At 62.5% G+C, this 17,015-nt stretch overlaps 2 protein-coding genes across 2 annotated transcripts; both read left to right on the top strand.

The window, feature by feature from the left end:
• Positions 1-88: 88 nt before the first annotated feature.
• Positions 89-1,705, top strand: TMEM276 (transmembrane protein 276). Its single transcript, XM_033126357.1, has 2 exons — positions 89-771; positions 949-1,705. Exons 1-2 carry the CDS (start codon positions 679-681, stop codon positions 1,432-1,434), a joined length of 579 nt encoding a protein of 192 aa, XP_032982248.1. The 5' UTR covers positions 89-678; the 3' UTR covers positions 1,435-1,705.
• Positions 1,706-2,585: 880 nt separating this feature from the next.
• LOC117033872 (cysteine and histidine-rich protein 1) lies at positions 2,586-15,577 on the top strand. Its single transcript, XM_033126333.1, has 4 exons — positions 2,586-3,095; positions 10,282-10,520; positions 11,176-11,387; positions 12,933-15,577. The coding sequence occupies exons 1-4, from the start codon at positions 2,775-2,777 to the stop codon at positions 13,322-13,324; spliced, it is 1,164 nt and encodes a 387-aa protein (XP_032982224.1). The 5' UTR covers positions 2,586-2,774; the 3' UTR covers positions 13,325-15,577.
• Positions 15,578-17,015: the final 1,438 nt, after the last annotated feature.

Here is a 17,015-nt window from a genome sequence, read left to right as displayed (position 1 = left end):
CAAACCACTGGACCAATATACTCTTACTCTTATGCAGAGGCCCCTCCTCCCAGTCCCCGCCCTCCTCGGCCTCACCTCGCTCTCCTAGAACGCCCCCTTTGCCCAGGCCCCGCCCCTGGGCGCTCTAGCTTCCGCTCTTCTCGTTGGTTCGTGTCGGAACGACAGAAGCTGGGAGCAGAAAAAGGGGCGGCCGGGGGTGAGCCGGCCGTGCGGTAGCCAGGCTCCGGCCTCCTACTCGCCGCTCTCTTGGGGCCGCGCAGCTGGGCCGTCCCTGATATTCTGTGCCGTCGCTCCCTCGGGGCCAGGTTCCGAAGACAACGCCTCCCCGAACACAGGGACCAGGCCGAGTGGGCCTACGCGCGCCCCACATCCCTTTCCCCCATGCTCGGCGCCCCTACGTGGGTTCCAAGGCCCTAAGGCTCACGTCCACCCAGCCCAAGTCCCCCATCGCTTTCTCTTTTCTCGGCCAAATTGGGTTTTTCTTTCCCACAGTTGTGTCCAGTGGCCTCAGAGCTCCGGAAAGTTTCGTATGAGTCTACCCTAACATTAAGAAATGGGTCTCTAGAAACTGGGAGTCCTGGAGATCAGACATTAGGGCTCCAAGTCAAGCTTCTGCGTTCTTATTCTGCAAAGTTGAGGGGCCCCTTCTTATCTCCTGAAACTACCACCTGAGGTGCCATGGCACCCAAGCTATGGGCTGAGTGGAGCATGGCCCTGTCCCACCTGGCACTGGGAATGGTGTCTCTGCATGCAGCCGTGAAGACTGCCCAGGTGAGTACACCAGGGCTGGGCAGGGGCGTTTCCCATCCCCAAACCCCAAGGACCTAGCTAGGTTGTGTGAGGTGAGTCTGGGGGCCAGGCTTCCATGAGACCTCCTAGACCATATCCTGTTTAAAGGAAGGTCCTGGTCTCTTTTTCCCACATATTCTCCCCTCCCTGTTTTGACAGGCAAGTCGAGGGGCTGCTGCTGGCTTCCTGCTCCAGGCCTTGGCTGCTGCCACCGTGCTGGCCCCAGGGCTGGACACAGATGAAGACTGTCTTGCTGGAGCCTGGGTGGCCACCGTCATTGGCCTGCCCCTTCTGGCCTTCGATTTCCACTGGGTGAATGGGGACCGCTCCTCTGCCAACCTGCTCCTGGGAGGAGGCATGGTGCTGGCAGTGGCTGGTGGCCACCTTGGCGCTGAGGGCCGTGCTGTGGCTGCTCAGGCTGTGGTGCTGGTGGTGGCAGTGACCATCCTCATTGTGGCTGTTTTCACGACCAACACTTATGGAATGTGGGGGGGCCTGATGCTGGGTGCTGCAGGGCTCCTGAGCCGGTTGGAGGAGGACAGACTGCTGCTGCTGCCGAAGGAGGACGTCTGTCGCTGGGTCCTGGCTGCAGGCAATTGGGCCTACCATCGGGCCTTGCACTCACAGCGCGTGCAGTGGGAGTGATTGTTGGAGATAACAAGCAGGGCCTCTGCCCTGGCCACCACCTTCCCTTCCACGGGCCTTCTCCTGGGGCCTCCTTCCCAAGTGTGTTTGCTTCAGGATGACTGGTCAGGGGCAGAGTCTGGACACTGCCCCTCCTCTTGCAGAGTGTGGGGACCTGCCTAGACCAGAATGAAGGGAACAGGGTCCAGGCAGGTTTTGGGGCCTGATTCTGGGTAGGCCATGGTTGTGGATCCAGAAAGAGGCTTGGTCTCTAATAAATCTTAGGGATTCAGCAGGAATATGGAATGTGCCCATTCTTGAGAGGGATTGAGCTTCCTAAGGCTCCCAGGTCGGCCACTGGTTTCTTTGAACAAACGAAGGGGATGCCCTGGAAGCACCCTGGTGCCTCACCTAGCCTGGCCTCCTGCTGGCCCCCATCCTGGGCCCTTGCTCTCCTGGGACATGGTGGAGTTCTGAACACCCCTGCCGGGCCTGGCAGGTGGCCCTCTGGGGCAGTGACCTTCACAGGCTGCCAGCTGGGGTCAGGATAGGAGAAGGCTGTCCCACAGCTGTTCCCAGAAAGGGACATCCCCTCCCAAGGTTGACTCAACCTCCCTGTTTGCTCTCTGGCCTGTGCAAGATAAGTCCTGATTTCTTAAGACCCTCACTTTCCTCAGTGGATCCCTCTTCAGCTCCCTACCCCAGGATTAGGAAACGGGATTGGGCAGAGCATGGGTTAAATTCCGGGTCCGGAGTCCCTGTGCTTGCGTCCTGTGAAAGCACATCTGGTGCCGCACAGGAAAAGGGTGGCAAGTGGTGTTTCTCGCTCTGGTGAGCCAGGCCAGAGCCCCGCACACCCAAGCTCCAGTGTTGGGGTCCAAAGTCACGGACACACCCCGACGTGAGGGTCCAGGGCTGCCCTCCAGCCCCATTGGGCCGCGCCCTGGACCGGACGAAAACGCGGCGCTGGGTCCCGGCGCTCAAAATGCGCCCTCCTGGGCCCCGCCCTCTGCCTACCCACTTTCTGCAGGGGCGGGGCCTCATGCGCCCATTGGTTCTGGCCGCCGCGCCGTCTAGCTTCGAGCGGAGCTCCCATTGGTCCCGCCCGTGTCACGTGACTGGGAGAACCAGGGGGCGGTGGCGGGGGGGCAGCGCAGCGAAAACAAAGATGGCGGCCGCGCCGGGGTCGGGGTCCGCGGCAGCTGCGGGGCGACGCGCGGGCCGGACCCACTGAAGCTGCGGCACAGGGAGCGGGGCTGCGGGGTCGCGGCGGCGGCGAGAGGGCTGCGGGAGCGCGCGGCGCCCTTAACCTCCAGCCGCGGGAGCGCGCCCGCACCCGCCCGTCGGGCCGGCTGGCCGGGATGTCCGGCGCAGAAGAGGCCGGCGGGGGCGGCCCGGCCACAGGGCCCACCGGCGCCGTGCCGGCCGGGGCCGGGGCGGCCGCGGGGTCAGCGGCGGCGCTGGGCGAGGCGGCAGGGCCCGGGATCCCGGACGAGGCGGGCCTGGCCGGCGCCCGGCAGCTGCAGGAGGCGGCCGGCGACCCTGACGCGCCGCCCAAGAAGCGGCTCCGGGCGGCCGAGGCGGCCGAGGCGGCGGCGGGCAGCGGGAAGCTGGAGGAGCGGCTCTACTCGGTGCTGTGCTGCACCGTCTGCCTGGACCTGCCCAAGGCCTCCGTGTACCAGGTAGGGCCGCCGGCCCGACCCCGACGGCCCCCGGGCACCGCGTCTCCTCTGAGGCCAGGCCCGAGCCCGAGCCCCGCGGTCAGGACCCCGGCGCCTGGTCGAAACCTCCCCATTCTGTCACCCCCTGCTTTCTTGATCTGACTCCCCTTATTTCGCGCTCCTAATCTGTCTCCCACTTAGATGCTGCTTCTCTTTTCACCTCCCCCTGCTGTCCCCTCAGCACTCCCCTGCAGCCCACCCTGTCAAGCTGACCCCAGAGAAAGCTGGTGACATGCCCACGCCCCCGCTTCAGAGCTTGCTCTTCTCCTTGCCCAGCTGCCTAGGCTCAGGGATCCCTGGCTCCCCTGTCCGCTCCAGAGCTCCTCTGTGTTTGTAGCAGCAAGCCCCTCCCCCAAACCTGTCCTCAGGCTCCTTCTGTACCCCTCCTCCATCCTGAGAGGAAGAATCCCCTTAGTCTTGTCCCTTTCTTTCTGGAAGAACATGGAGAAGGAAAGGGGTGCCTGTCTTCCCTCCCCTGTCCCTTCCCCTCATCCCTGGTCTGGGTGAAGCACCCGCATCAAGCCCCCTAGTCTGGTCCCTTCTCTATCCCCAACCTGACCCTGTGCCTTCCGGAGGTGCTGTGCCCCAGGCTGAGCTCCCACCCCATCCGGCCTCACCCACACCAGGCCTGGCTTTCTAGGCTATTAGCTCCAGGAGGTCTGCTCAGCCACCACCCATCTGAGGATCCAGCATGGTGGCTGGTCTCAGAGTCCTTAACCAGGTCCACGCTGTTAGAGGGTCCCTGGCCCAAGTGGGTCTGACTCATGCACCACGTGGCAACAGGGACCACTCTTTGGCTCCAGAGTCCTGCCTTCTCTTTTGTCTGCCTATTTCAACTTCAACCCCCCTACCTCTGTACCCTGTCTCCTCAGAGTCCCTTCGAGGAATGAAGCAGGTTCCTTGTCACTTTTTTTTGCACTGAAAGGAGCTGAACATGGCTGATGGGGCCTTGTCTCCCAGCTTCTACTCAAACTAGGGGTCATGGGTGAGAGGGCTGTTTTTGTAGTAACCTATGGGGGCTCATGTAGGTTGCCATTTCCCCAACCCCTGAATCTTCAGGTCCTTCTGCGGTGCTGAGGTTGCTTGGGAGGCCCCCAGTGTGCCTGTGATGGAGACAGGAAAGAAAAGGCATTGGTAGGGAAGGGAGTTGACTTCTTCGGGAAGAGGGCACTGGCTCTCACCCCAACCACTTGGGCTTTGGGAAGGTCCTGGCCACAGGCCTTCTGCCCGGAGCCAGTTGGTGGAACACTTCTCATACCTCCTCAGCCTTAGGGATGCTTCTCAGGACGTGTCCTCTCTCTGGCCGCCTTCTCCTTGCTCGGGACCTTGTGATCCTCCCAGGTGGGAGAACTCTTCCTTCTTTGGGGGACTTGAGTGAGAGCCCAGGAAGCCTAGCCAATGGTGAGCAGGCCCAGGGGAATTCAGGGGTCTCCTCATCCCCCTCCGGTGAGGGGGCCTGGCGTGATGATAGGCCACATGGTGCTGGCTTCTGGTCCACTCAGCACCAAGAGCTGCAGCTCTGCCTCTGGCCGGAGCTGCTGGTAACCGGCCTCTGAGCCTGGCTGGTTCAAACCGGCCCACACTGCTCTGGGAGCTGAGCTCTGTCCTGGGCAGGCCAGAAGCAGGCAGCTGAGCAGCTGTGATGGAGAGTGAAGGTGCTGGGCAGCCCTGACATGGCCCTCCCGTGGCCCAGTGGGCTCTGCTCAGCATCTTCACGGGGAATAAGCTGTAAAGCAGGGAGAGCCCACTGACACTGAGCGGCAGGAAGGGCGCCAGACCCCCGCCCCACCCCAGTTCTCCCCAGTGACCCCTGGGCCTTGGTCCAGAATGGTTCCTTTCCCATCTTGAGGCCCGGAGGAAGCTCCGGACATACGGTCAGTAGGAGGGCCTGATGTTCTCTGGAAGGCTTGCCTGAAGCCCTGGCGTGGGTCAGAACTCACTTTGGCTGCTGGAAGAGCTGCCATGGGGTGGGTGTCCAGCAGTGCCGAGCTGGGGCTGGGGACGGAGGGAGGCTTCTTGGTGGCTTGCTGCTGCATGCAGCATCCCGCTTCACCTCCACAGTGACCCTGCATGGGGACATTGAGGGCTGGGGTTGGGACAGGCCATTGCCTGCCTGGTGGGCAGTGGGGCTGCATTTGCTCCCAGGAGGGTCTGGCCAGAGACAGCATGGCTTCCACATGCTGCCCGCAGATGGCGGGCACACAGCCTCCTGTATGTCCCCGGTTGAGGCCGTTGCTGGCCATCCCCTGTGGGCCTGGACTCAGGCCCTCACTTCTGCCGGCCGTCCTTGGTGAGCCGTGTTGCCTGGCCATCTCTGGGGGCTGGTCTCAGGCACGAGGGACATTCTGCTGTCTGTTCCTCCAGGCAACACTGGCCCGACCCCATCAGGAGCGTGGCGGGAGGCGGGCGGCAGCCACACCATGCCTGGGAGGGCTGCGCAGATGGCGCCGCCAGCTCTGAGCTGAGGGGAAGAGCTGGTGGTCGTGCTAATCCTGGCATGCTGTGCCTGGCACTGGGGCTGTGGGCCACAACGCCATGGGCCTTGAGTTGGCTGGGTGCACGGTCACTGGCCACCAGACCCCACCTCCGTTTCACCGGGGAAGCCTTGCTGGTGGCAAGGGCTCACCTCGAGCGGGTGTGTGCCGATCGGTGGGCTTGTCCTGTGCTGGAGTCAGAGTCCCTGGCACATCATGCCACATGCCTGGGTTGGGAAATTCACTCCAGTGTCAGAACACAGCACCCATGCAGATGGCTGTCATCACAGCCGGCATTAGGCAAGGTCAGGGCCCAAGCAGGTACAGCGGATGCTGGCTTTGATGTTCGCCGTGTGGGTGTTAGGTGTGGCCGCGGTGACTGGCCTGGCAAGGGATGCATCCACCTCCTGGAGTCCCAGGCGGGCAGTCAGGTGGAGGCAGGAGGGCTGCAGGAGCAGCAGGGACCCTCAGGAGTGGGCAACCGGTACTTCACTGGCATCTGCGCTAGACACAGCCCTGCAGTCACTGCAGTGTCACCCAGCTCCTCTGCTAAGACAGTGCCTTCCCTGGGGCAAATAGCCTCAGTGTGCCTGGAGCGCTGCAGCCATGGCCTGATCCTGCCTTCCCTTCCGGCTGTCCCCTGCCCTTCACATGAAGCCCAGTGTGCCCTCCATCTGGTCCTAACCCTGCTGGCATCAGCTGAGGCCCTGAGCCGAGGACTGGCGTGTGGAGGGAGGGGCCACACAGCTCTCCCACTCCTCCTGGTTCTCAGCCACTAAAGCTCCCTGTGACCCATCAGGGGAAAGGAGCCTCTGGGGAAGGAGCCCCAGGGCCTGCCGCTCCTGGCCTCAGCCCTGTGCTTCTTCCACCTGGCTGTCCTGTCCTGCTCGTCCTTGTAGCCCTGCTGAGGCAGCGCCCCTATGCTGTGGCTGTCCCCTCCCTGCTACAGGATGATAGGCACCGGCCACTGTGCCGTGGGAAGGGTGCGTACTGCCTGTCTACCCCAGGACTCAGCTCAGCCAGGGGACTGGTTACCTGATTGGTGGTCACATTGGTAAAAAGCCAGGGAGGAGAGGTGGCTCCATGTCTGCCCAGGCTGCAGCCAGTGTGGACGCAGGCCTCGGAGAGCCTCCAGGTGCACCCGTCCTCTCAGCAACTGCTCTCTGGTGCAGTGACACTTGAGGGCTAGTGGGTCCACCCTCCCCATGGCCCGGGATCCTCTTCCCCAGCTCCCCGGCTGCTCAGGCTCATACTTTGAGGTGAGAAAGGCGGAAAAAGCTTTGAAAATACACCTGCTTTGCTGTCCCAAACCAGAGCAAAGCGAGGGTTTCTGGACTTGGATAGATGAGTTGTGTGTTTTGTGCTGTTTGTTTCTCACCAAAGTTACCTTGTGCTCCAGGCAGTGCTAAGGTTCTGAGGAAGTGCCTGGCTGCGGGATTGACAGACTCCCACCCAAGTCTTGGCTCTCAGGGTGGCGTAACATCAGGAGCCACTGGTCCAGGACTTCCAACTGAAACAACTGTGTACCTGGGATGCTGTGTGGTCCCTCCCAGGCTCCTTGGTTAAAGAGAAGGAGACCCTGGGTGGAGCGTGTGGGGTGAGGGGTCTTCCAGCTGTGCTTCTGAGGGAGGGCTGCTCACGTGGACCTGGGTCAAGCCTTCTCTAGAGGAGGAGTATAGTAAGTATGGTTGGGCCCAGGATTTGAGGGACTATGCACTCCAGTCTTGAAAGAGGGCCTAAGAGCTTATTGACCATGTGTGGTTCCCGGAAGTTGGGGGTGGGGGACGTTTTCTAAGACCTGCTTCTAGCCTAAGGCCCAGGGGTCAGGATTCCTCCTCGTGAGTCCACACGGTCCATTCAGCTCCGCTTTAGCCCAGGGAGAAGCTGGCCCAGATGGAGGCCCCAGCCTGCACAGCCCGGGTGCCCATGAGCTGCCTGTGGCCAGGCAGAGGGAGGGGCTGCTGAGAATTTTCCTGGGTTGTGGCCCCCTCCCTTCCCCACCACCAAGGGCTTCCTGGCAGGTGGTAGGAAGTTACCCTTCCCAAGTGCTGGAGGAGCTACTGCTTGGGGCGCCCCAGGATCTAGAGGCATAGCCTTCCCTGACTGGTACTGTCTGTCAGAGGTGTGGTGTGTGGCCAGAGTCCTCTGGGGCAGGTGCAGAGTCTGTGCGACCCTGTGGCCCGGCCTGCGTTTAGAATTGGGGTCTTGCTTGGGAGGCTTACGGAGGCTTGGATGGGGGAGGGGCCTGGAGCACGGTGACTGCCCTGCTGTGGACAGACCCCCTGTGCTGGGTGGTGGCTGGCCCAGGCCACCACCCAGCTGATGTCCAGCAGAGAGCGTCCCTTGTGTAGCTGCTGAGGGCTGGCTACGTGTGGGTGTGGGCTTGCCCTTGGCTGGGCCAGCGGCACTCAGAGTGTCTGCTGTCTTACCGCGTTCTGACTCAGAGCTGAGCTATCAAGGTGAAGGGGCAGTGAGTGGCACTGTCACTCGAGTGAGCCTTACTGGGTCTGGAGGCTCCGGGAGGAAGGAGTGGGGGCTGGCCTAGAGGGGTTCCTATAGCACCCCTCCCCCCAGGATCTTAGGAGAGGCCTGACGGGAAGGTTATGCAGGTCAGATCCATGGGTTTTCAGGGCAGTGCTGGGAGGTAAGCAGTCACACACTTGGCAGCTTCGGGGGTCCCTCAGGAGGTCCCAGGACTCCACCCAGGGAGAGACCATGTGGGTGGGGCGCAGGACAGTGCTGTCCATTCTGCTCAGGCGGTGGCCCTGCCTGGACAGCCTCTCACCGGGAGACAGCTAGAACTGGCCACACAGTGGTGGGGGGCCTCGGCATTGCTGTCCTGCCAGGCCTCACCAAGCGCAGTGCCATGGGGCTTGGCCTGCAGCTCCCCCCATTGAGAGGTGGTCTGGTTGGAGAGGGTGTCTGCTGCTTGTCCCCCTCTTTCTGGAAGCTATAACAACCCTCCTGAGGCCATGGCTGTCAGCTCAGGCCCTGGGGGGGTGAGGGCTATGAGAAGAGGTGTGACCTGGGCCCTGGGTCTGCACCTCCCACGAGCCCCCATGCCCATCTCCCCAACTCACCGCTTCTCTGGTTCCTCCACTGACCCCTGGGGATTTGGTCAGAACACCCTGCTTTTCCACCCTGCTCCTCCTGTGGGCAGACCTCAGCTCACCCTGACCACTTGTGGACCAGCGTGTGTCCAGAGCTGGTGCTGGCCGGCCCCTGCCAGACTCTGTTCCTCCAGGCCTGAGCCCAGCCGGCTCCCCTCCCTCCTTCTACACATCTTAATTTTTGACCTGACTTGGGACGTGAGGCTTAAGTGCACATAATCTGTGGTACACGTGTGGACATGGATACTTTGAATGAGGCCTTTGTCCCCAGCCCCCATCCAACTGTCAGTCCTCAGCACTGGGTCTTGTCACACTAGACCCCTGGCCTGGCCCATGTGCTAAGAGCTCCCTCAGCCTCCCACAGCGCCTGTGGCCCGGTGGCTTCCTGGAGGCGTGCCACGGCCGGTGCACCCAGGCCAGCTGGTGCCTGCCCATTCTCCCTTAGCCAGCTGTGGGAGAGTCTCCAAATGGACATCCAGCTAGGCCTTGGCAGTCCCCACACTTCCCTCAGCATTCCCAGGGCTCTGAGACCACTGCACTTGTCCCGGGGCTGGGCCTGAGGGGGGCTGTTTGTCCCACGAGGACACTCAGCTCGCTTTGTTCTTGTACATCTTGGCTCCTGTGTGGGTCTCTCCTCCCCCACACAGCCTCTGGGGGGACCGGTCCCACAGTCCACTGGGTGCCCCTCTCGACAGCACTAAGTGGGTGCTCAGCAGGTGTGTGTGGAACCAGTGAGAGACCCAAGATGGGAGCTGAGCTGGCAGCCCGCCATCAACACTTGCAGGAACCCCCAGCAGGAGGGCCAGGTTGCTGACAGCAGCCTGTAGGCCTCAGAGCTTCAGGTTCAGAAAGGGAGGGGGCCTGGCTCTTACTGACCCAACTCAGCGACGCCGCCCACCTGACCCTTCCTCCAGGCATGCACCGCCCACGTGCCTTTGTCCCAGGCCAACTCGGCCTCCCCACCTGCCACAGCTCTGTGCCACCAGGTCTGGGGAAGGCCCCTGCGGGTAACCACTATCACTGGGTGAGTGGCACCTGCCTTCTCATTTGTGCTGGTCGGGGAGGTCCAGAGGGGAGGGGCCGGGCTGGGGGTCGATCTGAGCCAGGTCCCCAGCCCCCAGCATGAATGCCCCTTCTGAAGGCCGGGGACAGGGCATACTTGCCTCGGCACCAGGAGCAGCGTCTACTGTGCCCCAGCAGCTGCTGGCTACGTGCCACAGGTGCGCTCGGCCACCCTGAAATCAGAGCCTGTAGGGGACTGAGGACAGTCCCTGACCCCAGGGATGGGAAAAAGCCAGGCTCCAAGCCACAGTGAAGAACCATAACTTGCGATCCAATGAGGGCCACCCAGAGACACCCGCCTCTCCTCAGGAGCACGGCTAGCTGTCAGCTGTGCCACAGGCAGAGGCCTGCCCGTCCCTCCTGAGCAGCGGCCTGTGTGTGCTGAGCGCCAGCACGCCTGCGCCTCTCGCCCTCAGGACGCCTGGCCCTGCCCTGGCTGGAGCTGGCGGGCGTGCGCGTCCCGCAGGTCTGTGAGCTCCGTCTCCCTCTGCTTCTTCGCAGTGCACTAACGGTCACTTGATGTGCGCTGGCTGTTTTATCCACCTACTAGCAGATGCCCGGCTGAAGGAGGAGCAGGCCACGTGCCCCAATTGTCGCTGTGAGATCAGCAAGAGCCTCTGCTGCCGCAACCTGGCTGTGGAGAAGGCCGTGAGCGAGCTGCCCTCCGAGTGCGGCTTCTGCCTGCGCCAGTTCCCCCGCTCCCTGCTGGAGAGGCACCAGAAAGAGGAGTGCCAAGACAGGTGACTGTTGGGGCCGGGGGCCACCTGCTGCGGGCAAGGCCCCAGCATGCAGGACCCTGGCTGGGCCTGATTACCGGGCCTCGGGTCCTGCATACGCAGCCCATCAACGCCTTGCTGGCCTGGGCTGGCATGGAGCTGCTCAGGGTCCAGGAGCTGCAGTGCGGTGGGTGTGGGGCAACCACACCGGGTTGGATCTGCACCCAGTGGCTGTCTGCACGTCACCCTGGCTCTCTTTGGCTGTGTGGGGGTCTCTTAGAGGCTGTCCTTGGCATCCCTGGCCAGCTCCACTCCGAGCTCTGGACTAGGTGTGAGGCTGCATTGGCTCCGCACCCAGTCCCCGCTGCTCGACACTGCCACCTGCAGGGGATGCCAGGCCACCATGTGGGGCAGGGCGGGGCATTAGGCTGTGCAGGACCAGGTGGGGATTGGTAGCTGCTACTGTCCAGCAGGAGACAGCCCACAGCAGTGGGTATAGGTGGCTGGTGTGTCCACAGCTTGCATGGCGCCTTCTCTCCGTCCCTCACACACACACTGGCTTCTTCCTGGGGCTGGCACACGCTGAGTGTGCCCCTTGGGGAGTGGCTCGTGCGTGACCAGGGCTGAGCGGAGGCCCACGGGTTGCACAATGTGACTGCGGTGCTGTCCTCCTCCCCAGGGTGACCCAGTGCAAGTACAAACGCATCGGCTGCCCGTGGCACGGCCCCTTCCACGAGCTGACAGTGCACGAGGCCGCGTGCGCCCACCCGACCAAGACGGGCAATGAGCTGATGGAGATCCTGGGCGAGATGGACCAGAGCCACCGCAAGGAGATGCAGCTGTACAACAGCATCTTCAGCCTGCTCAGCTTTGAGAAGATTGGCTACACAGGTGAGCTGCCTCGCCGCCCGCTGCACACCACGCAGGCTAGGGGCTGGCGGCGGGGAGTTTGCAGAGCACCCGTCTCTGGGCAGTGGGCACAGGCCGCGCCAGATGGCTAGGCTCTGCACAAGCTCCTGGTGGATGGAAGGGCATCTTGGGGGAGCAGGTGGATCAGAGGCTGAGCTGTGCGGGGGCCGGGGCAGGACCCCGAGGACACCTGCATGGCTCTCCCTGAGGCCCCTCCCACCCGTCCTCCCCACGCCAGCCCTGCCACCTCAGCAAGGTGGGGCTGCTCGGCCTTGGGACATTCCAGGGTCTAACCAGAAAGTGCGTGTGTCTTGGGGGGCCGGGAGCTGGGGGCCTGCCCTGCAGAGCCAGGGCAAGAAGAGCACTCGTCACGTTGGGTCCTGCCCATAGGCGGTCACTGCAGTGGCCACAGGCCTTGGGAGGCCAGCAAGAAGAGGCTCAGGGCCAGGGCTCCAGAACAAACTGAGTGTGTGCAGCTCAAAAGGCAGAGCTGGGAGTGGACGCCCAGGGACAGGCAGGCTGGACCACACTCAGGCCCACTGGATCTCATGGGCTCTCCTGGCCACTGCTGCCTTTGGACATGCTGGGGACCAGGAGCCAGGCCAGAGCCTGGTCCCGACGTGAACATCAAGAAGCACCTGCTGATACTGGGGCCGCTCAGGGACACTCTGGCCCTCTGCTGCCCACCCACGCCAGGTGGCCGGCCTAGAGCATCCATGGCAGGCCCTGGCAGCCAGTCACAACACGCTGCCTGGACGGGACCTGGCTCAGTGTGGGCCTGCACAGGCTCGAGAGGCTGAGGGCCCAGGGCCTCCGCCACAAGGCCACGGCCCCTGGTTAGTCGCAGCCTGAGTCTGCCTTGTGGGTGCCGTGGCACAGACAGGCCAGGCCAGGCCTCACGGGTCCAGGCTGGCCAAGGCGTCGTGACTTGGGCGGTGTCGGGGCAGGGAGCCCCATCCATGCAGGAAGGACTGGCTGCCTCCGTGGAGGGACAAGCGAGCCATGTGCACGGGCTGTGCTGAGAGGACTGTGTGATGGCAGTCACCCACTGACTGACGATGGCCCTGCAGGCCTTGGGCAGAGCCCAGCAGGGGGCCACACACCACGCTCTGACTCTGGCCGGCACACGCACCAGCCTGCCGCCGGCTTTCTGGCAGCTCTGTATGGGAACCAATAAAGTGTACTTGTTCTCAGAACTGCATCCTGTCTGTGTGTCTGCTTACCCACGCCCCTGGGGAGGACCTGGGCAAGGGCCAGGGGAGGCCAGCGGGGGCCGCAGCCTCAGGATGCCCCGCAGCTGATGCTGTCACCGCTGTTTGTAGCCACCTCCCCAAAGCTTGTGTGCGCCGCCTCCACTTGCCATAGTTGCATTCGGTCTGCCTTGTGCCGAGTAGGGCGCCCCATCCTGGTAAGTGGCCTTCCCCCCCGGCCGAGACTGAGTCCTCGGCTGGCTGGCTGGTTGGAAGGCGCCACCACCGGCCCGGCCCACACTGACTGCCGGCTCTTCCGGCCTGTCTGTCTCCACAGAGGTCCAGTTCCGGCCGTACCGCACGGACGACTTCATCACACGCCTGTACTACGAGACACCACGGTTCACGGTGCTGAGCCAGACATGGGTCCTGAAGGCGCGCGTGAACGACTCGGAGCGCAACCCCAACCTGTCCTGCAAGCGCACCCTCTCCTTCCAGCTGCTTCTCAAGAGCAAGGTCACTGCGCCGCTGGAGTGCTCCTTCCTGCTGCTCAAGGGCCCCTACGACGACGTGAAGATCAGCCCCGTCATCTACCACTTCGTCTTCACCAACGACAGCAACGAGACGGACTATGTGCCGCTGCCCATCGCCGACTCCGTGGAGTGCAACAAGCTGCTGGCTGCCAAGAACATCAACCTGCGGCTCTTCCTGTTCCAGATACAGAAGTAGGAGGGCACCACGCCGCCGCCGGGCGCCTCGGGGAGCCGGCAAACCCTGGGAAAGTGCATGTGTGTGCGAAGGTGTGAGCACTCAGCGCCTCGCCCTCCGCCCGCCCCCTGCCCAGGGCACCGGAGGCCGGGCTACCGCAGCCCAGGGACACGCGAGGCTCAGCGCAGTGGACCTGCCCGGCCCCCGTCATTCGTCACTCGATGGGGCTGCGCCGTCTGCCCAGGGCCACGCGCGGCTCCTGGGCCGGGCTCGGGGGGGGCACTGGCTTCAGACGGCATATTTGATTGCAATTAAAAAGGCACCCTTGTTTCCTACTTTCTGTTTTGTTCGAGGGTAAGGTGTGGCTGTGATTGGAGCTATGGTTTGGCCTGGGGTCGGAGCCCACCCATCCCTGTTACTGCCCCTCTGTGTGCTGCCCAGGAGACACTCCGAGATGCCGCCCCTCGGGAGTGGGCAGGGCCGGGTCTTGCAGCAGCTTGACCACCACCACCCCTGCCCCAGCTGCTCCAAGCGGCAGGACTTGGCCACTGGGCTCAGCAGACTTTTCGGAATGCAGGGTGAAATTCTGTCTCTTTCCAGGGGAAAAAAAAATGAAGCTCTTTACAGTCTCCTCTGTAAATTATGCAAGTTCAGTTAGAATCTATTTTCTGTATTCAGCCTCAAGTGCACAGAGTCCCTAGGCTGTGAGGAAAACTCGGGGGGCCACTGGTGGTGAGCGAGACTGTCTGACTAGTGAAGGTCCGAGTGGGCCAGCCGCCCCCATGCTGCTCTCAGGGATAGGCTGCTGGCCTTGTGTCCGTGGGTACCCTGTGGAGGTCAGCGCCTGGGCAGCGAGCATGCTTACTCGCCTGAGAGTCGGTCTCTTCTTAGCCTTGACTATTGTTCCCGCTGCCACGGCACCAGGGCTACAGTGAGCGTGCCCAGAGTGTGGGTCCGGGAGAGCAGGAGCCTGGAAGACCCCAGGACCCTCGGAGCTACTGGAGAGCTTGGCCCCCTTTGCTGAGGAGACACGGCTCCTCTGTGATAGCTTTTCTTTGCTTCAGTACCAAAGAACCGTTTTGCCCCTAGCCAGGCCCTTTCCAAGCCTCGGAGCAGCCCCTGCCGCCTGGCCCCATTGCCCAAGCCAAGCAGGGCTCAGCAGGCAGCAGTGTAGCCCTGGCAGCAAGAGTGCAGCCACAGGCCTGGCCTGCCTCTGGGGGGTCTCCCCTGTCCTGGCCCTCGAGTTGGGGGCTGAGACAGTGGAGTCGGTTCTCCCACCAGGGCGGTTCCTTAAGTTACTCAGAAGCTTATTTGGCTTCCTGTTCCAATCCCAGGAGATGAGGCTTGGGAGGGTCCCTTCCTGCAAGGCTGATGGCCTGGCCACCGAGGAGACCAGGAGATGCACTGTGCTTGGTGTTCTGCCCTCTACAAAGGAAGACCCCCAGCCCAGCCCCCCATAGCAATCTCAACTTGGGCACACTCAGCCCCACTACCCTCAGGCTGTCCCCCACCGGACGGGCACAGAGGATGACATTCAGGTAGTTGCAGGTCAGGTCTGTGTGGAGGAGAGAGCACCCTGTCACTGCATCTCTGGGGAGTTCCTGGTTTCCAAATGACTGTGTTGTGAGTGGAGCCGAGGCAGGGGCGGGGTAGCTCTCCCACTTGTGTTTGGGTGCATCTGTGAGAGATTGAGTCAGCAGACAGCAGCCCCTGCTGGCTCTGCTGGGGTGGGGCAGGGTGGGAGATGTCGGATTTCTGTGTGTGGCTGCAGCCCTGCGTGTAAGGGTGGCGGACAGGCGGGGCTGGGATCTGTGGCACCAGTGTCCGCCTTGTGCCAGGGTTACACAGCCCACAGCGTCCTGCAGCCGAGGGGGTGTGTTGGGTGCCCAAGAAGACTAACATCCCAGTGTCACTGTCCCAGCACGGCCCCCACCCTGTGACTGTCACAGCCTGTGGCCACCGGGCACCCTGGGAATTTGTAATGTCTCAGCCACAGCCGGGGCCTGGCACCACAAACCTCGTGGGCATCTCACTGGGGCCCACTGATTTATGGGGGATGTCATCCATGTTGATGAAGAGACACCAGTGGTCTATCTCCAGGACCCCTGCCATATTGGCATCCTGACCTGCAGCTGGGGGGAGTGCAACCTCTGCAGATGTGGGGGGAGGCATGGGGGCACAGACCAAGCCGGCCCCTCCTCTGTCCCCTTCTCATCCCCACTCCCCTGTGAGCACTACATCCTCAGTTCACTCAAAGTGACACATTTACAAAAATAATAAAAATAACTTTTTAAAGAGTGGAGCGAGAGGTGTTTTTCCCGCTGTTGGAAATGACTTACATGTCACTTTTGTGGTCTGCGTTCTCTTTGGATATTTTCTGTATGTAACTATAGTTTTAAAAAAATTCCAAACTGTGTTTTGTCTGTTTCCTCATGGATGGGCTTCCCTGTCCAGCCCCTGCTCAGCACCACCTCATCTACACATCCCTGTCTGATCAGTGGGGAAACTGAGGCATAGAGAAGTTGGGTCTTCTCTGAATGGGAGTCAGCCCCCAGGACTGAGAAGTGCTGCAGGGGGAGCTGGTCACACCTTTCCAGCTGCTCTGGGGAGGCGCCCTCTGCCCTTCGCCTGTTCAGCTGAGCCAGCCAGTTTCCTTGCGTGGCCTTGCTCCCACCTCCACTTTGACTCTCACCAGCCTGCCCCTCACACCTCGGACCATACTGGGGGTCCCACAAAGCTTCACACTCTTGAGTAGAGGAGGAGGGCCATCAGGTCTAACTTTCCACTTCCTGCAGCTCCTCAGGCTTTGCCTTGACCCCACTGTGTGGGCTGGGCAGGCAGTGGCCCTGAGCCGCTTTCCTTGGGCCCCAGGACCCTCCACCCTCCATATCCCTCCCATCCCAACAGACCTTGCTGTCCATCTACTGGCTGAGGGTTTTACCCCATCAGGTCTGTTTCAATATCCATAGGAAATAAAGGCATCCATCTCGCACTCCTTCTTTCCCAGCCTCCTCTGGGGCCTTTGGGACGCCAGCAGTGAGCTGGTGCCCAGGGCTGTGCGTGCCATGTAGTGAGTACTGAGAGCCGCCAGGCGTGGCGTGGCGGGTGTTGGGTTCCCAAAGCGGTGGGGGACAGGGCAGGCCTGGGTGCGCCAGACCCCCGCAGGAGCAGTCTGGGTTACAGCACTCGGAGCCAGGTCCCACTGCCTTGACCTCTCAACTCAGGGTGGCTCTGCGGTTTTAACCGACGCAGTTTCTCCTGAGTGCAGGTGGTGTGTGCGAGGAAGCAGCACCTTGCTCTGTCCATTTTGGAGAGCATGCTCCTTCCCCAGCAGCACGGGGTTTGAGTCCCCATATCCGGTGGCAGTGCGGCCTCATTGGGGTTCCGCTGACCACGTGCACGTCCCCAGTTGCTCAGCGTGTATGGTCACCGACCCTCACCTCCTCGAGGGCAGTGCGCTCCTCAGAAGAGTAGCACGTGTGCGCAGGTGACACATGTGAGGGGTCAGAGGCAGCACAGGCAGGAGCCCAGGAGACCCCACCGCAAGGGCCGCGGCGGGGCCGGGGTGGGGCTTCAGCGTCTGGGCGGCCGCAGGAATCCCCGGAGGCAGGCACTCTCTCGCCGGTCTTCCCGCCCGGCGCCAGCCTGACGACAGCCCCAGGATGCTTCGGGCGGCTGGACTACATTTCCCTGGGTTCTCCGCGCGCGCGGG

The sequence above is a fragment of the Rhinolophus ferrumequinum genome, chromosome 14 (assembly GCF_004115265.2).
Source record: "Rhinolophus ferrumequinum isolate MPI-CBG mRhiFer1 chromosome 14, mRhiFer1_v1.p, whole genome shotgun sequence".
Taxonomy (NCBI): Eukaryota; Metazoa; Chordata; class Mammalia; order Chiroptera; family Rhinolophidae; genus Rhinolophus; species Rhinolophus ferrumequinum.
The sequence above is the reverse complement of the archived record's forward strand: the minus strand, read 5'-3'. Positions and strand labels throughout refer to the sequence as shown.

Bases quoted from the DNA above. Each gene is read 5' to 3' on its own strand.
- TMEM276 (XM_033126357.1), top strand. From the start codon at position 679: ATGGCACCCAAGCTATGGGCTGAGTGGAGCATGGCCCTGTCCCACCTG. The intron at 772-948 runs GTGAGTACACCA...CTGTTTTGACAG, and splicing joins CAGCCGTGAAGACTGCCCAG to GCAAGTCGAGGGGCTGCTGC.
- LOC117033872 (XM_033126333.1), top strand. From the start codon at position 2,775: ATGTCCGGCGCAGAAGAGGCCGGCGGGGGCGGCCCGGCCACAGGGCCC. The intron at 3,096-10,281 runs GTAGGGCCGCCG...GCTTCTTCGCAG, and splicing joins CCAAGGCCTCCGTGTACCAG to TGCACTAACGGTCACTTGAT. The intron at 11,388-12,932 runs GTGAGCTGCCTC...CTGTCTCCACAG, and splicing joins TGAGAAGATTGGCTACACAG to AGGTCCAGTTCCGGCCGTAC.